This window comes from Botryllus schlosseri, chromosome 15, assembly GCF_051294905.1.
Source record: "Botryllus schlosseri isolate E-star chromosome 15, Bs_hap1, whole genome shotgun sequence".
Lineage (NCBI taxonomy): Eukaryota > Metazoa > Chordata > Ascidiacea > Stolidobranchia > Styelidae > Botryllus > Botryllus schlosseri.
In genome coordinates this window covers 16,542,203-16,559,043 of record NC_137250.1, presented here as the reverse complement: position 1 = coordinate 16,559,043, position 16,841 = coordinate 16,542,203, and the positions used below count along the sequence as shown (strand labels likewise).

General features: G+C 41.4%; 3 protein-coding genes across 3 annotated transcripts; all 3 read left to right on the top strand.

Annotated features, from left to right (window-relative positions):
• Positions 1 to 10: 10 nt before the first annotated feature.
• Positions 11 to 3,635, top strand: LOC145456731 (uncharacterized). The gene is made up of 4 exons (XM_080334834.1): positions 11 to 114; positions 520 to 623; positions 2,418 to 2,549; positions 3,420 to 3,635. Exons 1-4 carry the CDS (start codon positions 60 to 62, stop codon positions 3,528 to 3,530), a joined length of 402 nt encoding a protein of 133 aa, XP_080190960.1. The 5' UTR covers positions 11 to 59; the 3' UTR covers positions 3,531 to 3,635.
• A 4,170-nt stretch (positions 3,636 to 7,805) lies between these two features.
• Positions 7,806 to 8,494, top strand: LOC145457940 (ATPase inhibitor, mitochondrial-like). Its single transcript, XM_080336232.1, has one exon. It carries the CDS (start codon positions 7,937 to 7,939, stop codon positions 8,219 to 8,221), a length of 285 nt encoding a protein of 94 aa, XP_080192358.1. The 5' UTR covers positions 7,806 to 7,936; the 3' UTR covers positions 8,222 to 8,494.
• An 88-nt stretch (positions 8,495 to 8,582) lies between these two features.
• Positions 8,583 to 14,040, top strand: LOC145457934 (E3 ubiquitin-protein ligase listerin-like). The gene has a single exon (XM_080336228.1). It carries the CDS (start codon positions 8,583 to 8,585, stop codon positions 13,734 to 13,736), a length of 5,154 nt encoding a protein of 1,717 aa, XP_080192354.1. The 3' UTR covers positions 13,737 to 14,040.
• Positions 14,041 to 16,841: the final 2,801 nt, after the last annotated feature.

The following is a 16,841-nucleotide window of genomic DNA, read 5'->3' as shown; positions in this document are numbered from 1 at the left end:
TCGAGATAGCGTTGCTCCGTTTACAATTTTAGTAACTCCGCGCGCAGAAGGGCCAGGCAATGGATGAGGCAATCGGAACACCTGCAGCAGAAGACAGGAAAGATCCCTCCTCAGGTTGGACTGAGGGGGCCAATGATTAAATCTATGAAATAATTATAAACCACCACCGTGTTTAGATTTCCAGTTTACTTTGACATTCCTGCTACACTAAAGGTTTAGCAATTAAAAAATATTTCAAGAATGCAAACTACTGTAACGATCCCAATCAGGGATATCTCGGCATTTCTGGTCTGACTATCTCACTATAGTACTATTAATTATTATAGTCTGGTCACTCGGCAAGTGGAAGATTGATAGTAAAATGAGCAATTGTGATTGCCGCGATAACTGCACAAAACTCAAAGTGTACTCAAGTTTATATCCCCGTATAAATATGGCAGATCTCCCACAGAAGCAATACCAGCCAGAAACCTACAATCCTACACAAATGTGAGTGAGCTGCTATAATTTTTCTTTCAGCCGTGCATTCGTTGTCGCCTCCTTGCGTAGAATATACGTCACTCGCGAATAAAGGGGAGGATTTGGATTTCATTCTGCCAAAGTTAACGTCAACACCCGAACAAGTGAGTGATGGAGCGCTACTGAGCAGGCACCGTTTGCAGGACCGCATAAAACAGCAAGCCCCTAGATATATTAGAACACAAGCACTCATCACGCTTGGAGAAAATGATAAAGGCTTTATGACTTCTGCAATTGGCAAACATTTATTGGAAGATTCTATTTGTGCGAAAAATGATTAGAGACGACAGATTTCGTGGTGATCGGGGAAGGCCGTTCACTTTTTTATGTGTCTGCCCTGAGTCGACCATTATCAAAATACGCCAGCGTAGTTTGCGCCAACAGGAGTTCGTGCATCATCTAAAAATAGTACGGTACATGGAGCTGTTTGCTCATCTCGGCTAGATTCGAAATTCCATGCTGCATGGTCACGTCATATCTGGTGATACGATGGTTGCTATACAATATTCTTTCCAATTCTCTACTAGTTGCTGACTAGTTTCAGCCGTATGTATTCGGGTTTATTTCAATATGAATATATTATTCGAATGATTACGAATGCTTTAAGATTACGATTATTTGGAAATGCTGTTCTATTTCGATTACAAATTATAGGATTACCCCGTTCCTGCTTCTTAGGGATGGTACAAACCCCTGAAAGGTTCTGGTTCGTGTTAATTCCAACCCTACAATTCCGTAATGTATTATATTCATGTTGTACAATGTGCAACTGTGCAAGTTTCCTAGCGACGATTCAGGCTGTACTATATCCCACTATGGTGAAGTACGTGCTGACTTTTTAAACGTCACCAAATGTATCAACTGGAACAATCAAATGCTAAAATAATTCCATAAAATCAATATCTTCCGACGCTTTGCCAACAATTTCGACGACGTCTCGGCTAAGCCGGATGTAAGGGCGTATAGTCCAGACTATTGCTACGTTGATATTGACCAGTAAAACAAGTGATACAGTATTATCCAACACCCCAATCGGACGGATTTTTTTTTATGAAACAATAAGCATATAAAATCAAGATAGGTCTCGTACGCCCGATATATTTTTTTACATAAGAAAACGATGAATTCTTGATACCAATTTCGTTGATGTAAATATTTATTGGTTGGTTTAGCACAACTCGCTGACTAGCTACATGGAAAGTATTTCGTTATTTGTGTGGTTGCTGTCAAAGCTCACAGCAGATAGTCACTAAATATTCACAAATGGAAAGCTGAATATTTCGAGCAAACATTGAAGCAAATAGTGTTTGAGATTGGTAAGGTTTTGTTTTCTTTTTGTTTTTGTGATATTTATGGTGTTTGTCGACTACTATGGTCATTTACCGCAGGCCGATTATCCTTCATTTTCATTCCGTAACTGCCGACTTATAGCACGACCCACTCCTAGGCTTTTTTCGTAAGACACCGCTTACGCGGATGAGGTGGCGAGGAACCTAGATAAACTTCCAACACCTAGGAATTCTGAAGTCGACCTCGGTCGGACTCGAAACCGCAACCCATTGGTGTTACAGCCGCGGATTATACCACTGCGCTATCTAGCCAGCTTAGATTGGCAAGGTACATGCTCGTTTAGTGCTAAATTTATTTTCATTCTGCCGCACCATGCGAGAGTGGTACGAAGTTGAAATGTAAATATTTTCAACCAAGGACACATTATAACGACGTGAAAAATTGTAATATATGAAAAAGGTTCACAGTGCAGAACCTACCGCCTACCGCCAAATTTCTGAGGTTCACACACAGAACGCGAACTCGAACCTCACGCTCACACCATCCCTACTGCTTCTGATATATATTCTTTAGTGATTGTGGTGTCATCAAAATTATGTTCATCAAAGATTCGAAACACTCTGCACAACGTCAATCGGAGGTTGAGCGACCTTGATGATAAAACAAGGATTGTGAAGAGTCGAGCAGATGACATGTTCGCCGAAATCATGACTTACAGAAGTAGATGGAGCGTACTTCAGGTCAGATTAGATATCATCCGTAAGGTGAGATTTATCCGAATTCACAATACAAATCGGATGCGATTGCTTAACATACGAAATAATCACATTTTAGTGATTATTTTGATGCATGGTAGTAGTAGGAGCAGCAAGTGAGGAGCGTTGTGGCGGGAGTGATGGTGAGAATGCTCAATCGGCGGCGTCAAAAAGACCCGACAAGATAGTGTTTTGGTAAAGCGTCCGGCTTCTCGACGGTAGGTCGTGGGTTCAATCGCCGGCCGGGTCAGACCAAAGACCTGATTAGTAACACTGGTATTCATGAGTTCCCCGCTTGGCGCTCATGCATTACTGGGATACCCGGGCTGAATCCAATTTATATCTTCGTATATAGTATCGCGGTAGTTTTCGATTGATACCAATTTTATCATATTTCTCGCTCGGTAAGCCACTCTAAATAGTAAATTGCCTTATTATTGGTCAAATGGAGTGAATGACGTGGGCTAACCCAATCTCAGTGCGCCATGTGATTTTGTTGTGTCCATCGACAATATGAAGAACACTATGATAGTATGATGGTAGTAGGGACTATAGGATGTCAATCTGCAACTGCTACGCTGGGAACTTTGTACATGTGTACAATACGTACTGTAGGCTACAGTACATAGTACAGATGCAGCCTTCTCAGTTTAATTCGCGAATTCATGCCCAAGTATAGTAATTAATGCCTGCAAAGATGTCCAAATAAATGCTATGAAGTTTTCAAATATAGATCTACGCCTTAAAGCTAAAGCCAAATCATTGATTTATCGGCGGAATATACCGTGAAGTTACAATCAGTTATCGATTTTATCGTTATCGACCGGTATTTAATTATATAATATCTATATTCAGGATGACCGTGAGGAACTTTTGAGGAGAGAATGTATCAAGATGACGAACGAAAGAACGTCTATGGGAGACAAAGCTACAACTAGCGATTTTCCCTCAAAATCAAATAAGTAAATCCTCTGAATGATCTTATATTATAGAAATAAACGATCGTGGGAGAGGATGTTTGATTGATGGATCATACACGAGATAAAAGCAAAATAAAGTGACGGAACTCCTTAGGTGATTCCTAATGGTTAGTACCCTATATCGTTTGGGGCAGGCACAATGATAGCCTATATGTAATTGGCAGGAAGCAGGTTAAAGCAGAAACGTGATTCAGCATACAGCAATTAGACATGCTCAATTATGGCTCATGCTCACTCTTGCGCTGCAATGAAAGTTTTTTTTTACCTTAGGCGATTGGGTGGGATCGCGAAAATATTTCTCCCGCCATCTCACGAATGCTATGACGTATGCACCCGAATGTCTTATATGTTATTCAATATGACATTCGATACTTATACTATATAGACTGTAGTGTATAGTCTCTATACTTATACCGTAGCCTTTATAAAGACTATGCTTATTGCTTATGCTATAGTAGGCTCAAGGTTGTAACCAAGTCACAAGGCTCCGAGTCACAAGTCAATCTCACTTTTATTGTTTTGACTCGAGTCAAGTCGAGTCATTTTCAATTCACCGCCGAGTCAAGTCCGAATCCAAGTCAGCGAGCAGAGGGTCGAGTCCGAGTCATGGTGTTATGACTCAAGTCCGAGTCCAAGTCATTGTGTTGACTGCTCAGTTTCCAGTGTCTTGTTAAACTCAATTTTTATAACTCTGTTTGGTGATATCGAATGGTTCGCATTTATATTATACAAATTTCCCTCACTTTTAGCATTTCTGGTTGCATTTCAAGTACCAGTACCAACAGGCGAAATCCCAATAGTGCGGTTACTTCACTATTTTTCGAAACTACAATGAAATGTCGGCCTTCGCCGTCTGAGTCTCGAGTCATATGACTTGGTTCGAGTCATGCACAATGATTCGAGTCCAAGTCGATTCAATACACAAATTGACTCGAGTCGAGTCGAGTCATTTCCGTATTCTGAGAAAATGACTCGAGTCAAGTCGAGTCATCAGAAAATCGTGACTCGAGTCATTGCAACCCTGAGTAGGCTTTACCATATTTTGGGACCCGGAAAGGAGGACACTTTTTACAAAGTACAAAAGTTGGATTACCGGACTAGAAAACTACCGATTCTGGAACTTTTACGGGAAGTTATGTTGTTTTGACTTAAAAATAATGGTAATTTTTACAACTCGACTCCCAAATGACCCACTGTACAACTACTATGGTGTTGACTAAAAAGGTCATTTTCCAGTACAATTCCTGAAAGACCAGCAAGTATCCTACATCCACATCGCAGATTTCACGTCATTTATGGTGTTTTTCAGTTGTGCCTGACCATTAGCCGGGCTCTCAAAGCGATAAAGGAAGACGAATTCCTAAAATTGCAGGACATTGAGGCGTCCTCTGGGATATTTTCGGTTTCCTGTAAAAGGAGGACAAATCCTTCTAAAGGAGGATAAATGGTAACCCGGACCATAGCCCAGGGGTTATCAATGCTATGCAGGCGGGTACCAGGTCGCCCGCCAGGACCAGATGAATTGCCGCGGAGAGTTATCTTTTCTTGGTAAGGAGCGCAAACCTTGCCCAGTAGGCTACTCGTGTGTGAATGAATCAACAGTACTCAAGCAGTAACTCTTGGTCTTGAACAAAAATGTTGGTGGCCTAAGCGATAAATAATGCCTATTTATACCTACCTCTTCCTCAAAGCCACTCAACTTTGAATCATCAGAGTTGAGAGCTTAGTCCTTTACAGTGCTGTAAACGATTATGGCTGTGATTGTTGACTGCTGAATGCTGAATACGGGCTTCGCCCCCAGACCCCCTCAGCCTGCGCGATGTTTCCCGCTACTTGTCCTATACATTGGCTCTCCATTCAGTGTGTCAGCTTTTCTCGCCTAAACGCGCTAAGCGCTACGAATTTTTATAATTCGACGACTGAATCGGTCAATATCATCGGGAATTGCATATATATTGCTATTAATTTTACCTTCTCTCTGCTCACGTAATCGGATTTACCGGTAGAGCTGAGAGAGGTGTGTTTGAAAAGGTAGGAACCCTCAATAATGATTAAGCATCTCCGGGTGTATACCCGTTGCCAGGAACGAAACAACACTTCTTCAGGCCCCACTCCCCGAAACAAACTTGAGTCACGGGCTTCCACGCGGTAATAAACCGTCCCCCATGACGTTGTTCGCATTTACCACGAAATTATAGTGGTACCGTTTCGCGAGCCAGCGCCAGCCGCGAAAATATTCGATCAGTCATGATAAATCAGTCAATAAGGTCGGCAATTGCATATATATTGTTATGAATTTATTTTCCTATCTACTCATATTTACCTGGATAGCTGAGTGAGGTGTCTTCGAAACTGCAGAGTCCGTATATAATAATTAAACATATTCGGGCAGGCGGACCCGTTCGTATGACTTCGTTACATGATGTTATTTCGTGACCTCCTGTCTGTTGTATCAAAAAATATTGAATCGCCCAAACGTACGTACTAAACCAAAAGTTGACACGATTTCAAATTGGCATTTCTTCACTGCCATATAATTTTTCCCTGCGGGATGGTATTTGTCTTGTGAGGTTTAGATTGCCAAGACAGGAACATTCGGCGCCAGTCATTTAAGCGCCTATATGGACAATCAAACCTAAGTGTATTTTGTAGGCCTATATATAACGAAGTTTTCGGTCATTTTAAGGGCAGTCCCTTTCGGCCAAGGATTTCTCGCCGCCGATCGTTCTGTCACACTTCTTGGAGTTGCATATTACATGGCCTAAAGTTTTATGCCTTGGTGCGTGGTAGGGCGGTAATGGCCAACGCCGATATGCCTATTTTTGTAAATGTTGCGTATTTTTTCTTGGGGGAAGAGTACACAATAATAAGGATATTTGGCAACTTGAAATCGCGTCCTGCGCGAATTTTTTTTAAAGAAGTTCCACAAATTTCCAAAACATACTCTATAATTGATGCTAATTCACGAAATAATTTTGGGTCCCCTTCGAGCTTGCCCCCCAATTGGAGGAGGGGGGGTTGGGGTGCGGCAGTTACGGCCCTGTTTAGCATAACACTGTTGAACTTTCTGGACTAAAGACATGAAATATATTTTTCGCTTTTTAAAAGTAGTATTTGTATTTCTCTTTTAATTCCCATGTATCATACTTTAGCTTCTAATTAGTTTCAATTCTTTTTTTTTATCTGAAGAATATAAATTTTGAAGTATAAAATTAAGTGTACCGAATGGCTCTATTTTACGAAAAAAAAGCTACTCTATATGACATTTTCAAGATCCGATATACTTTTTACCGTATACCAATGATATATATATATATCATTACGTATACGAATCGCGCAAAGTGTTGATACCTTACAACTTCTCCGTATTCCTCTTCGACTGAACTACGGGGAGGGCGCCATGCATGCCATAATATTTTTTAAAATGGGGTGTTCCAGCAAACAAAGCGTTAGTATGGCATTTCGCCATATCAACACTATCATTTGTATCACATGATGGGGACAACAACAACAACAACAACAATCATTGGGTTATAATTTTCATCTGAACAAGTTACACACAATGTACAATGCGATAGGACACAATGCGATGTAATGAACAGATAGGAGGATGCGCATCAGTAGCGATCCTTTACTCTAGCATCCACCTCGGCCTAGAGAGCCCGATGTCACAGTTCTGTTCGATGTTGATCTTTTTTGAAGCCGCGGTCCTTTCAACTAGGTCATCCATTCCTTGTGAGTGCTTTCTGTGAGTCTTTTTTCTGGGGAAGAGGATCCCAGATGAACCTCCGATGGGAATCGAACCCGCTCCACCGGCTTAGTAGGCACTTATCGTTACCACTACGCTATCTCCCCCGCTTATTCTGTCGAAAATTGATACCTCCTGGGATGCATGACTATAAATCAAGCTCTCTACACCTTTCGCATAGCTCAATCACTGGTTTTGACAGTCCATGCGAACGAATACGACCGTTTTCACAACTACTTACTTATTGAGTAGATTTAAAGTCAGTAAATTCGACTTCTATTCCAAGTACTTTTAGGTTGCTTTTAAAATGACTACTTCTCCTCGTACTTGAGTAGATTTCAGCATCGCTACTTCTACTTCTACTACCTGAGTAGCTTTCTTGACTACTTTGACCACCTCTGGGACTTCCTAACTTCTCGACACTTTGCTGCAATTTCATTTTGACGCTAGCTCTTACAAAGTTTTCCATGTACATCAGTACTTTATAGTAAACGTGCAACAGTCACGTCTGTTTTGCTTTGAGGACTTTCTGATCTGATAGGACACAAGCGAACTGACCTTCTGCTTCGACCTCAGCCTTTGCTTATATTTATAGTGCCGTATTTCTGCGATTTCCACATTTGTGTTCCGTTCTAGTGTCAATTATGAGTTCTATAATACGGGCAGTGGTTTCGAGGAGGCTAGTGGCAGCCGTAACTCCTGCTAGAGCGATGTCTGGTGACGGGGCAATTCGCGACGCGGGTGGTGTGCTGTCGGATAAAGAAAAGGCAGAAGAAAACATGTACTTTCGTAAGCTGCAGCAAGAGCAGCTGAAATCTCTGAAAAAACATCATGATGACGAGATAAAAAATCATGAGGACGAAATAGCAAGGCTTCAGAAGAAAATTGAAGAACATAAGGGAAAGATTGATACACTGGACAAACACTAAAGCGCGATTTGTATCCAACGTTCAGATGAATTGTTTGATGTCATTTGTTTGCAAGTATCAATTCAACTTGTGTGTTGAATTTCCTCAGCAGACTGAGTAAAATCTGGCATGCTAATTTAATTTTGGAAAATTTGTCAAATGTGAATTTTATTATTATTGGAAATCTAAAGCGTTGTGTGCATCTATAATGCTGATAATTTCCGTGAATTTATGATGAAAAAACTGTATTTTCTGGGCTCTCTCACAGCGCATAACTATTTGTTTCGTTATAGACTTCGTAGCAACAGAAATAGAATTACTATATAGTTGAACCAGACGTTGATCCCTGAGCAGTCATAAAGTTTTCTGAATTTACTTGAAAATGGGGAAAAAGAAGGGACAACAGCAGAGAGTCAAAGGCAATGTTCTCCCCTCTAGTAGTGTACGGTCAGCAGAACTTCTGACCAGAGAGGGCGTCAATGCTGGTCTAGGCTTATTTCAGTCGCTCCCATCCCTGGCTTTGGGCAGCCTGCCCGAACTTGCAGGCTTGGATTCGATATCAAATATCGAATTACGTACCACGCTCAAGAAATTATACAAACGGGATGTGACAACGAAATTGAAGGGACTGGCAGAATTTTCTGATCTTTGTAGATCCGTGGAGCAACATGAGATCCTTGCAATGTTACCATATTGGCCTCGGATTTTTAATCGTCTTTTTGAAGATAATGACAGAAGAGTGCGTGAAAACGCCCAAAAGGCCATGTCTGCAGTTGTGATGGCATCTGGTAAGAACCTGGCTCTGCAATTAAAAAACTTGATGGGCAGTTGGTTTGTGAGTCAGTGTGATCCATATTCTCCTGCAGCCCTCGCAGCGGAAAATTCTATCAATCAAGCATTCGTGGTGGATAAAAAACTGAGTGCGTTTGCTTTTTGTCAAGAAGAAATTCTGAATTGTATCAAAGCATACGTGTTTGCGCCACAAGGTAAAAAAGACAAGACCGCCGACGAAGATGGAAATAATTCCCACAGAATGGTGGCTTCATGTTTAGAGGCTTTGTCACTATTTTTAAGAACTGTAACAAAACACAAACCATCAGACGGAGAAGTTGAAGCGTTTTTGGATAATGCTAGTTTTTGGAAATTCCCAAAACACCCAAGGCCTTTCGTTCGTGGCGGGTACTATTCTGTACTAGAAAGTCTATGTATTGTATGTCCCACTCTTGCTAACAAGCACACCAAAGAACTGTGTCGATCTATATTCCATCGGTTAGATGACGATAATGTGATTGTATGTAAGCCACTGTATGCTGCGGCTGTCGCGGCATCAGCGAAATGTGATAATTGGCACACGGAAATCGACATGCAAAAGGGCCTGCTTGCCGGACTGCGTAACATATTGAAAATGGGATGTTATGGACTCTGTGGTTACGTGCTCCCTACCTTACTTCCGATATTTGTCAGTATTCCTTTCGGCGAAGATTCGCCCAATCGTTTCACGAAAATATCAGAAGCACTTCGCATTTGTGTCGTTCATGAAACGATAAAACAAAGTAAGCGTGGATCGGAAATCGCGATCACTTCGTACATGGAAATTTTGAAATTATTTGTCAAGAGATTTTCCGATAATATCAGCGACAACGATGTTCTGACAACTTTTTGTGATTCTATTATCCGAGAAAATATTTTATTTCTGTTACGAATGTCATGGTCAAATGAAGGCAGTAAATTTACGACTCGATATGCGTTGGAGATTATTCCGTCGGTTATCCAGGCATGGGTGTCTCGTTTCGCAGACAGTGATCTTATGCATCGACCGCTCTGTATTGCATTCTGGGAACGTCTGAATGATCTAATTAAAACTGAGTCCTTCAAGCCTGATAATATGATCGCCACAGAGCACATAGCTACGTTCCTTCATCGTCTTGGATTGAAGCCAACGTGCACTGTCAAAAATTCTGTGAAGTTCCAAGATGCATCCCATATCATCTCCGAACCGACAGATTTGAGCAATACTACAAATGCCGAATCATTCTGTTATGAAGAGAGCATGCAAGCTTGCATCGACAAAGTTGTCATTGATTGCAAATTGCTTTTCCCGCTCAAACCACAGAAAGAAATGCTGAAAGTGCAAAAGGACATGTACGAGAAATTAGGAAATAGCAACGTTTTCTCTGAATTAGCCGTATCTTTGCATACTACCAGTCTACCTGACCTTGACAATGTGTCACTGTTTCTCAATAGCATGGTGGTGCCTGATATACTCGAAATACTCAAGACTAATTCGGACAAAGACATTGTAGAGGATTTGTCAGTGATACTTGCTTGCGTCATCAGGAATTGTAAAGAAGGGAAGCCTCCTCTTCAGCTGTCACCATTTCTCAACGGTCAAAATCTTGTGTACAAGACAGTGTTAGTGCAGTGTCTGTTAAATTTATCATGTCCAATTGAGCTGAAGACTGGACCATGGCTGTATTCCATGTTCAGTGAGAACTGCCTGTTAGACTCGAGAATTATGGAATCTTTGTATGCTTGCGTAACAATGCAGGACTCTTCCGAGCAGATGAGTCTTTTGCTTGATACAGATTGCTGTTGGGAATTTTTCGAAAAGCTAGTCTTCTCATCATATCAAGACAGTTCTGATCGGACTGCTTATATCTGTTCTAATGAAATGTGTTATAAAACGATGACCGCTTTGTATGAAAAGATAAGTAGTCGAAAAGGACACTTGGAGTGCTACGAAACTGCAATCATGCGATACACTACTATTATGATGATGGTAGTGAGTAGAAAAAGAGAATGGCTGGGGGAAAACTGGCATGATGACTGTGAAAATTTGTATGAAAGACTCATGACCGACCTATACGAATTGAGTTTTGTTGCTGACGATACGTCTGGTGTCGTTGAATCTTTTCAGGGCTTGTTCTGTCACGCCGTTGAAGGCAATCAGCCTTTTTCTAAGATGTCTCGCTTAAACATGTGCATATATCTTGAGTCTCTCGGATATTATGTGTCGAGACGGATCCTATCCGACGAGGAAAATGTTCCAAGCTTGATATCAAACGCGAAGGCAGTAATTGGAGTGATAGCGCAGTCATTGGGTGATAATGACCACGTACTGTCGTTACTTCAAGCTTTATTACCTTCATTGGAAAAGTGGGAACAACTGCGAGAATTCGACCTGTCTTCCGTGAAGATTGATACGATCGGCTGCTGCCTGTTAAGTCATATTGAAGTGCAGCGGACTGCCGATGCGTTACGCAGTTTCCGTGAATTGTTAGATGTGATCACCGCTTCCATCGATGAAAGTATTGACTTGACCCATTCTGAAAATTATATATTACTTTTGGAAGAATCCGCCATCTTATGCACCGTATCACAAGATTCGATGAGTGTCTTTGACCGTGTGTCATGCTTGGTCAAAAGTACGTTCGCAACTAGGGTTATAAGCAAAAGTAAAACGCTTGGCGGCGTGTGGGCTTTCTCTATGAAACAACTGGATTGGTCGTTTGACAATGAGCATTATGATGCTTTGATAGATCAATTTTTATCGTCATTGAAGAAATCCGATATAGATCGCTGTATGTTTCAGAGTTTACGGTTTTCGTTGGAAAGATTTGGCGACGATGCTGTTCTGAAAATTCTTCGTGCAATAAACGATATCATTGCCAATATGGATCCTCAGAAGGCGTCCGTCTCTGAACTGTATGCCATTTGCTTCGGCCTTAATGCCGTGTGCGATGTAAAAACTGTGAGTGACTCGGATGCGATGGCTATATTTCACGAGCTGCTGTTGAAATTGAAAAGGGAAAACGTGATGGGTTTTCTGGATGATGAAAGCGACATTACCCAGGAAGAGGTTACGATATTCAAGAATTCGATCGCGAAGTTCTATGCGCATTTGATCGTGCGGTCGCCTGATTTTTTGGGCGAAGAAGATTGGGATTTTGTTCAATGCTCGCTGCTGTCTTGGATTGAGGGTGTCGCCAAGTATGTGTCTGAATTTGGTGGCGATAATGCGTCGGCTTTAGCTTTGCTCAGTAACTCCTGTAAGTTGTTGAAAGTTGTCGTGCAGTTTATGTCATCGTCAACGGCCGTGGAAGATCCGACCATCCCGAGCAATTTGACTTCTGAATGGAACGGATTCTTTTCGAACGCAATCGATTGTGCGCTTGTGAAAATATTTGTAAACCTACGAGAACTTCCTGTACCGTTGTGTGTTCTGAACGTTCTTTGCGAATGCGTCAAAACCGCAAGCGAAGAGAGTATTCTCTCTAGCGTCGCCGAATTGAAACCAAAGTTGACAGCAAATTCAGCTCTTCCTGAGGACGTGCAGACGATTGTTAATCATTTGTGTTTGTCGATGTTCCCAGACAAAAATATGTTTGACGGTCGTCGGAGGCAAGTTTTCGCAGTCACCGCGTACGTACTTCTCATCAAAATTCTTGATAGACTTTCGTCACCGGAAACTGAGTCTGTACCGGATGAGATTTGGAACGTGTTGCGGAAGCTTTTTGTAGAAGTTGCCGGTGTGTTTGTAGTTGAAGAAGTCATCGTGCCAAAGTCTACAACACCTGTTGATGACGAAACTGAATCGGAGGAGTCGGATGATGCAGATGATTTCAATGGGCTCACAAGAAACGCGACTGTTTGGGATGCTATCGAAACCGATTCAGTTGCTGTGGTATTGTATTTGCTCGCGTGGGACGTAATCATCAAATTCACAAAGTTTGTCAATCCTGACAAGAGATCAACTTACGTCAACGACATCCTGAGACAATCCAGTCCGAATATATCGGAAGACCTGCTGCCTCACCTCTTTAAAATCATGGTCGGGAGAAAATCTCATTTCAGAACTGCTCCCGACTTGAGCGCGTACGCCGATTTAGATATGGAATCTATCGAACATATTGCGGCCAGTCTGTATAAAGACTTTCTTTTAGAAATGCCCGCAGCATCTCGAGCGTGGTTTAATGATTTGCCGAAAGTAGTCAGGTCTCGAGTGTACAAGTTCACTTCCTCGAATGTGAGTCCCGTTTTAATCGAGAATGAATTCAAAGCGATTCGAGCTACTGTGGCGCAGCAAAACGAAGAGGGTATGGAGATTAGCGCGAAGCCCGGCGTCAGGGAAGTGCACGCTTCTTACCAGATCAACGAACTGAAGATGGAGATATCCGTGTGTCTGCCGCAGAATCACCCATTAGGACCGATCGTGGTGAACACGGAGAAACGGGCCGGTGTTGTGGTCGGTCAATGGAGATACTGGATTCTCCAAATCACGACGTTTCTCCAATATCAAAACGGTGGCATTATAGACGGTTTGCTGATGTGGAAGGAGAAAGTCGATAAGAAATTTGAGGGAATGGAAGAGTGTATGATATGCTTTTCGTTGGTTCACGGAAGCAATCAGAGCTTGCCGAAACTGAAGTGTAAAACGTGCAAAAAGAAATACCACGCTCAGTGCCTTTACAAATGGTTCGATACAAGTAATAATTCGACTTGTCCACTATGCAGGAGTCCTATGATATTTCGGTGATGCAATATTGTCTTTTATTGATGTTGATTTTTATTCGGAACCGTTCAATGCCGATATGTGTTATCTTTGCACCAAATGGCTACAATATTGTGTAAATGTGTTGCTGCTGGTGAATCTAAACTCATACAATCCATTTATGCTGCTGGATTAGTTTCATTGCAAGTATCTGTAGGCTATTTGTTATAATTGTTCATGTGACTCGTTGACTATAATTTACCGGGTTCATGGTGATTAGTTTCAGATTCTTTATCGCTGCTATATATTTTATTGATAGCTCATTACAGTTACTTGCGTACCTCGCAAATTGTTGCTAAATCAGCTGGCCGCTGAAAGTGATAGTTGTAATGAGCGACGCCAGTTCCCATGAAACCCAGCTCCCGAAATCAGCTACGGGCGATGCCTCCTCTACTGGTTTCTACACGAAGGTATTGTTCTTCATTGGCATATCGTCAGTAGCAGCTGCTGGAAGCTTTGGCGCAATGTTGTCACGAACTGAGAGTAAGGGTAAGCAGCAACCAGGAGCAAAACTCGACCCTGCCGCTATGGAAACGGGGGCATCCTTGGCGCGGAAAGCTTTGGGACGTGCTACTTTATATGCTGTCGGTGGTTTTTCGATATTCTGCTATGCATCTTGGAAATTGATAGGCGCTCGAGATCTCTCAGAATTCAAAGAGATTATGGGACGAAAATTTCCCAAGATACACAGGCCGCGTGAGCCAGAGGTTATTGATTGGGATGAGATATTGTATGGGAAGCCAGACGAGATCAAATCGGAGCAAGATGAAACGTGACGACTTGGAATCGTGCTCAATAGCTGTGAGAGATGTCATGAAAGACGGATTCGGTTGAGTTTCGGAGTGACACTGTGTTTGAAAGCTTGGAACCGCCATGCGTTTCTGTTGAGCAACTTGTGATGAAATTTTGCCTTGAGGAAAATGCTTTGCTGCACCGCATACGCAGTCGTTTGAACATGTTGGTTAGTTATTGTGGGTTGGAATAGGTGAGATGTTTTGAAGCCGCAGCTTGAATTCGGGATAATGGAGTGTCAAATTCAGTAGATGGGAAAACTTATTGCCAAGAATGTCTGTGTGCCAGATTTTTACGATCAAGTAGCCTACTATTTTACAACTTTTATTAGTTATAACCAGGGAGAAAGTTGGGTGAACAAACATTTGTGAGGAATCTTGGCGTAGTGAAAATAGATGCCAAATTTCGAATTCGAAGTTGAGATCAAATGAATAGGACAGTAAATAACGCGATAGAGTCGAAGCGACTTGTAGTAGTCTCTGATTCAAATACCCACCGTGACGATGGCATACACTCTGCATAGTGCACACTGACGTTCACATCTGATCTGGTTCACCAGTATACTATCTTACCTTCGGTATCTATCGATGTTTATTCGTAATCGTATGTCGTAGATTTGAGTTCGCGAGATCCTGAATATTCAAATACCATTAAAGTTAGTTGACCGAAAATGAAAACAGCTGATTTTAAAATAATTAATGAAAAATAAGGTCATCACCCCGACCAGACTCCCGAATGACATGCCCGAAAGTTTCCATTACGTATTTCGCGTCATCTATGGTGAATTTCCGAAAACGAGGTAATAGGCCTTTTGCAGGACTTAGATCACGTGACTAGGTCGCATAGCAACCACAAATTGGTTAGCAAGCTACTTTCTCGCGCACCTGCTTCAGTGCTAAATATAGCATATTGTACTGTTGATTTCTGGTTGTAAATGTTTCGGAAATTTGTTGTAGAAGTCATCAGAGATTCACCTATGCTAGATGCCAATCCTGTACAAAGCATATAGAATGATATCGTCAGAATTACGCAGAAATCCGTCGTTAACGTAGCCGTATTTCGGATACAGTATATTATCGTTATCTGGCTGTAAACGTTTTATATAAAACGCAAGTGTCATGGAAATGCGCAAGGATTCGAATATGTTTGATGTCTTCGATTCATGAACTATGTAAACTTCTTGCGTCAAAATGATCGACATTGTAGCCGTTATTTAGTAGTCAACTATGATTTTATGACACAAAATTCGACATTGCAGGACATTGACTGCGTGATATTTATTGCAGCATTAAGTTAGGTGTGGATAGTAAGTATACTATACTATAGTTGTATTGTAGTGGTAGTTGATAATCATTGCAGCATTTTGATGATTGATATCGATTGCAATATATATAGGATACTGCTATTTTTAAGCCTAGAGACAATGACTGCCAGTGCCAGTACGTTGATGTGTTAGGAATTCATGCCATGTGCTACATACTATATATATATTAAACATCCTATGCTATTGTATGGCTTCTCAGTTAAACAATTCAAAATATTTAGACCTCTACACCTATATTACAAGTTATTGATCATTCTGTCATGCTGCCAAGTGCCACTACCCGAAGAAAAATGATCATCAGCTCCAATTGAGGGTGCAACAAACTGTCCCGAGGCCTGGATTACTTGATTGATTGCCTGGATTGGATTACTTCACTCTTTGGCACAGTGCAAATATCTTGAGTTTCAAGACATGGCTATACCACATGTATACGAATTAATGATCTGATGGATTATCCAAAGAGAGCCGAACATAGGCAACTAAGAAATTGATGATGCCCTCGTCAAGAATTCAGCCTGGAGCCAATTATTATCACCACATAAAATTCGGTCATGCAGTAGAAGGCAGCGTGGTTTCATGCCAACAGAAAATGTCAGCAGATGATCTGGTCACTGACTAACTGTCCTGAACTTCTTTCCCGATGTTGATGTCTGCTTCGAAAATGATATTTCATTTGTGTACAGCAAGACAAGCGCTCTTCCGTAGATGCTATGAATCTGTCTAGACAAGTGGCTATGGAGGTAGATGAAAATACATAGGCATAAGAGTCTCGGCAGTTATTGAACTTGATAAGGTTAACATGCATTTTTCTTCAACTATTTCTTATGCTCTGGGTATCGAATGCACAAAAATTAATAAATTGCACTTCTTTCCAAGTTTATTTGTAAATTCAATGAATCAAAGAATATCATAAGTTCAGAATATTACGGAGTCAATGCAAAAGAAACAATGTTCGTCGTCTTTAGAGGATGTTT

What these genes read in the sequence shown, in the direction of transcription:
- LOC145456731 (XM_080334834.1), top strand. Translation starts at nt 60, where the DNA reads ATGGATGAGGCAATCGGAACACCTGCAGCAGAAGACAGGAAAGATCCC. An exon ending in TAACGTCAACACCCGAACAA is followed by an intron (nt 624 to 2,417) that starts GTGAGTGATGGA and finishes TGTTCATCAAAG; the next exon opens with ATTCGAAACACTCTGCACAA. An exon ending in GTAGATGGAGCGTACTTCAG is followed by an intron (nt 2,550 to 3,419) that starts GTCAGATTAGAT and finishes ATCTATATTCAG; the next exon opens with GATGACCGTGAGGAACTTTT.
- LOC145457940 (XM_080336232.1), top strand. Translation starts at nt 7,937, where the DNA reads ATGAGTTCTATAATACGGGCAGTGGTTTCGAGGAGGCTAGTGGCAGCC.
- LOC145457934 (XM_080336228.1), top strand. Translation starts at nt 8,583, where the DNA reads ATGGGGAAAAAGAAGGGACAACAGCAGAGAGTCAAAGGCAATGTTCTC.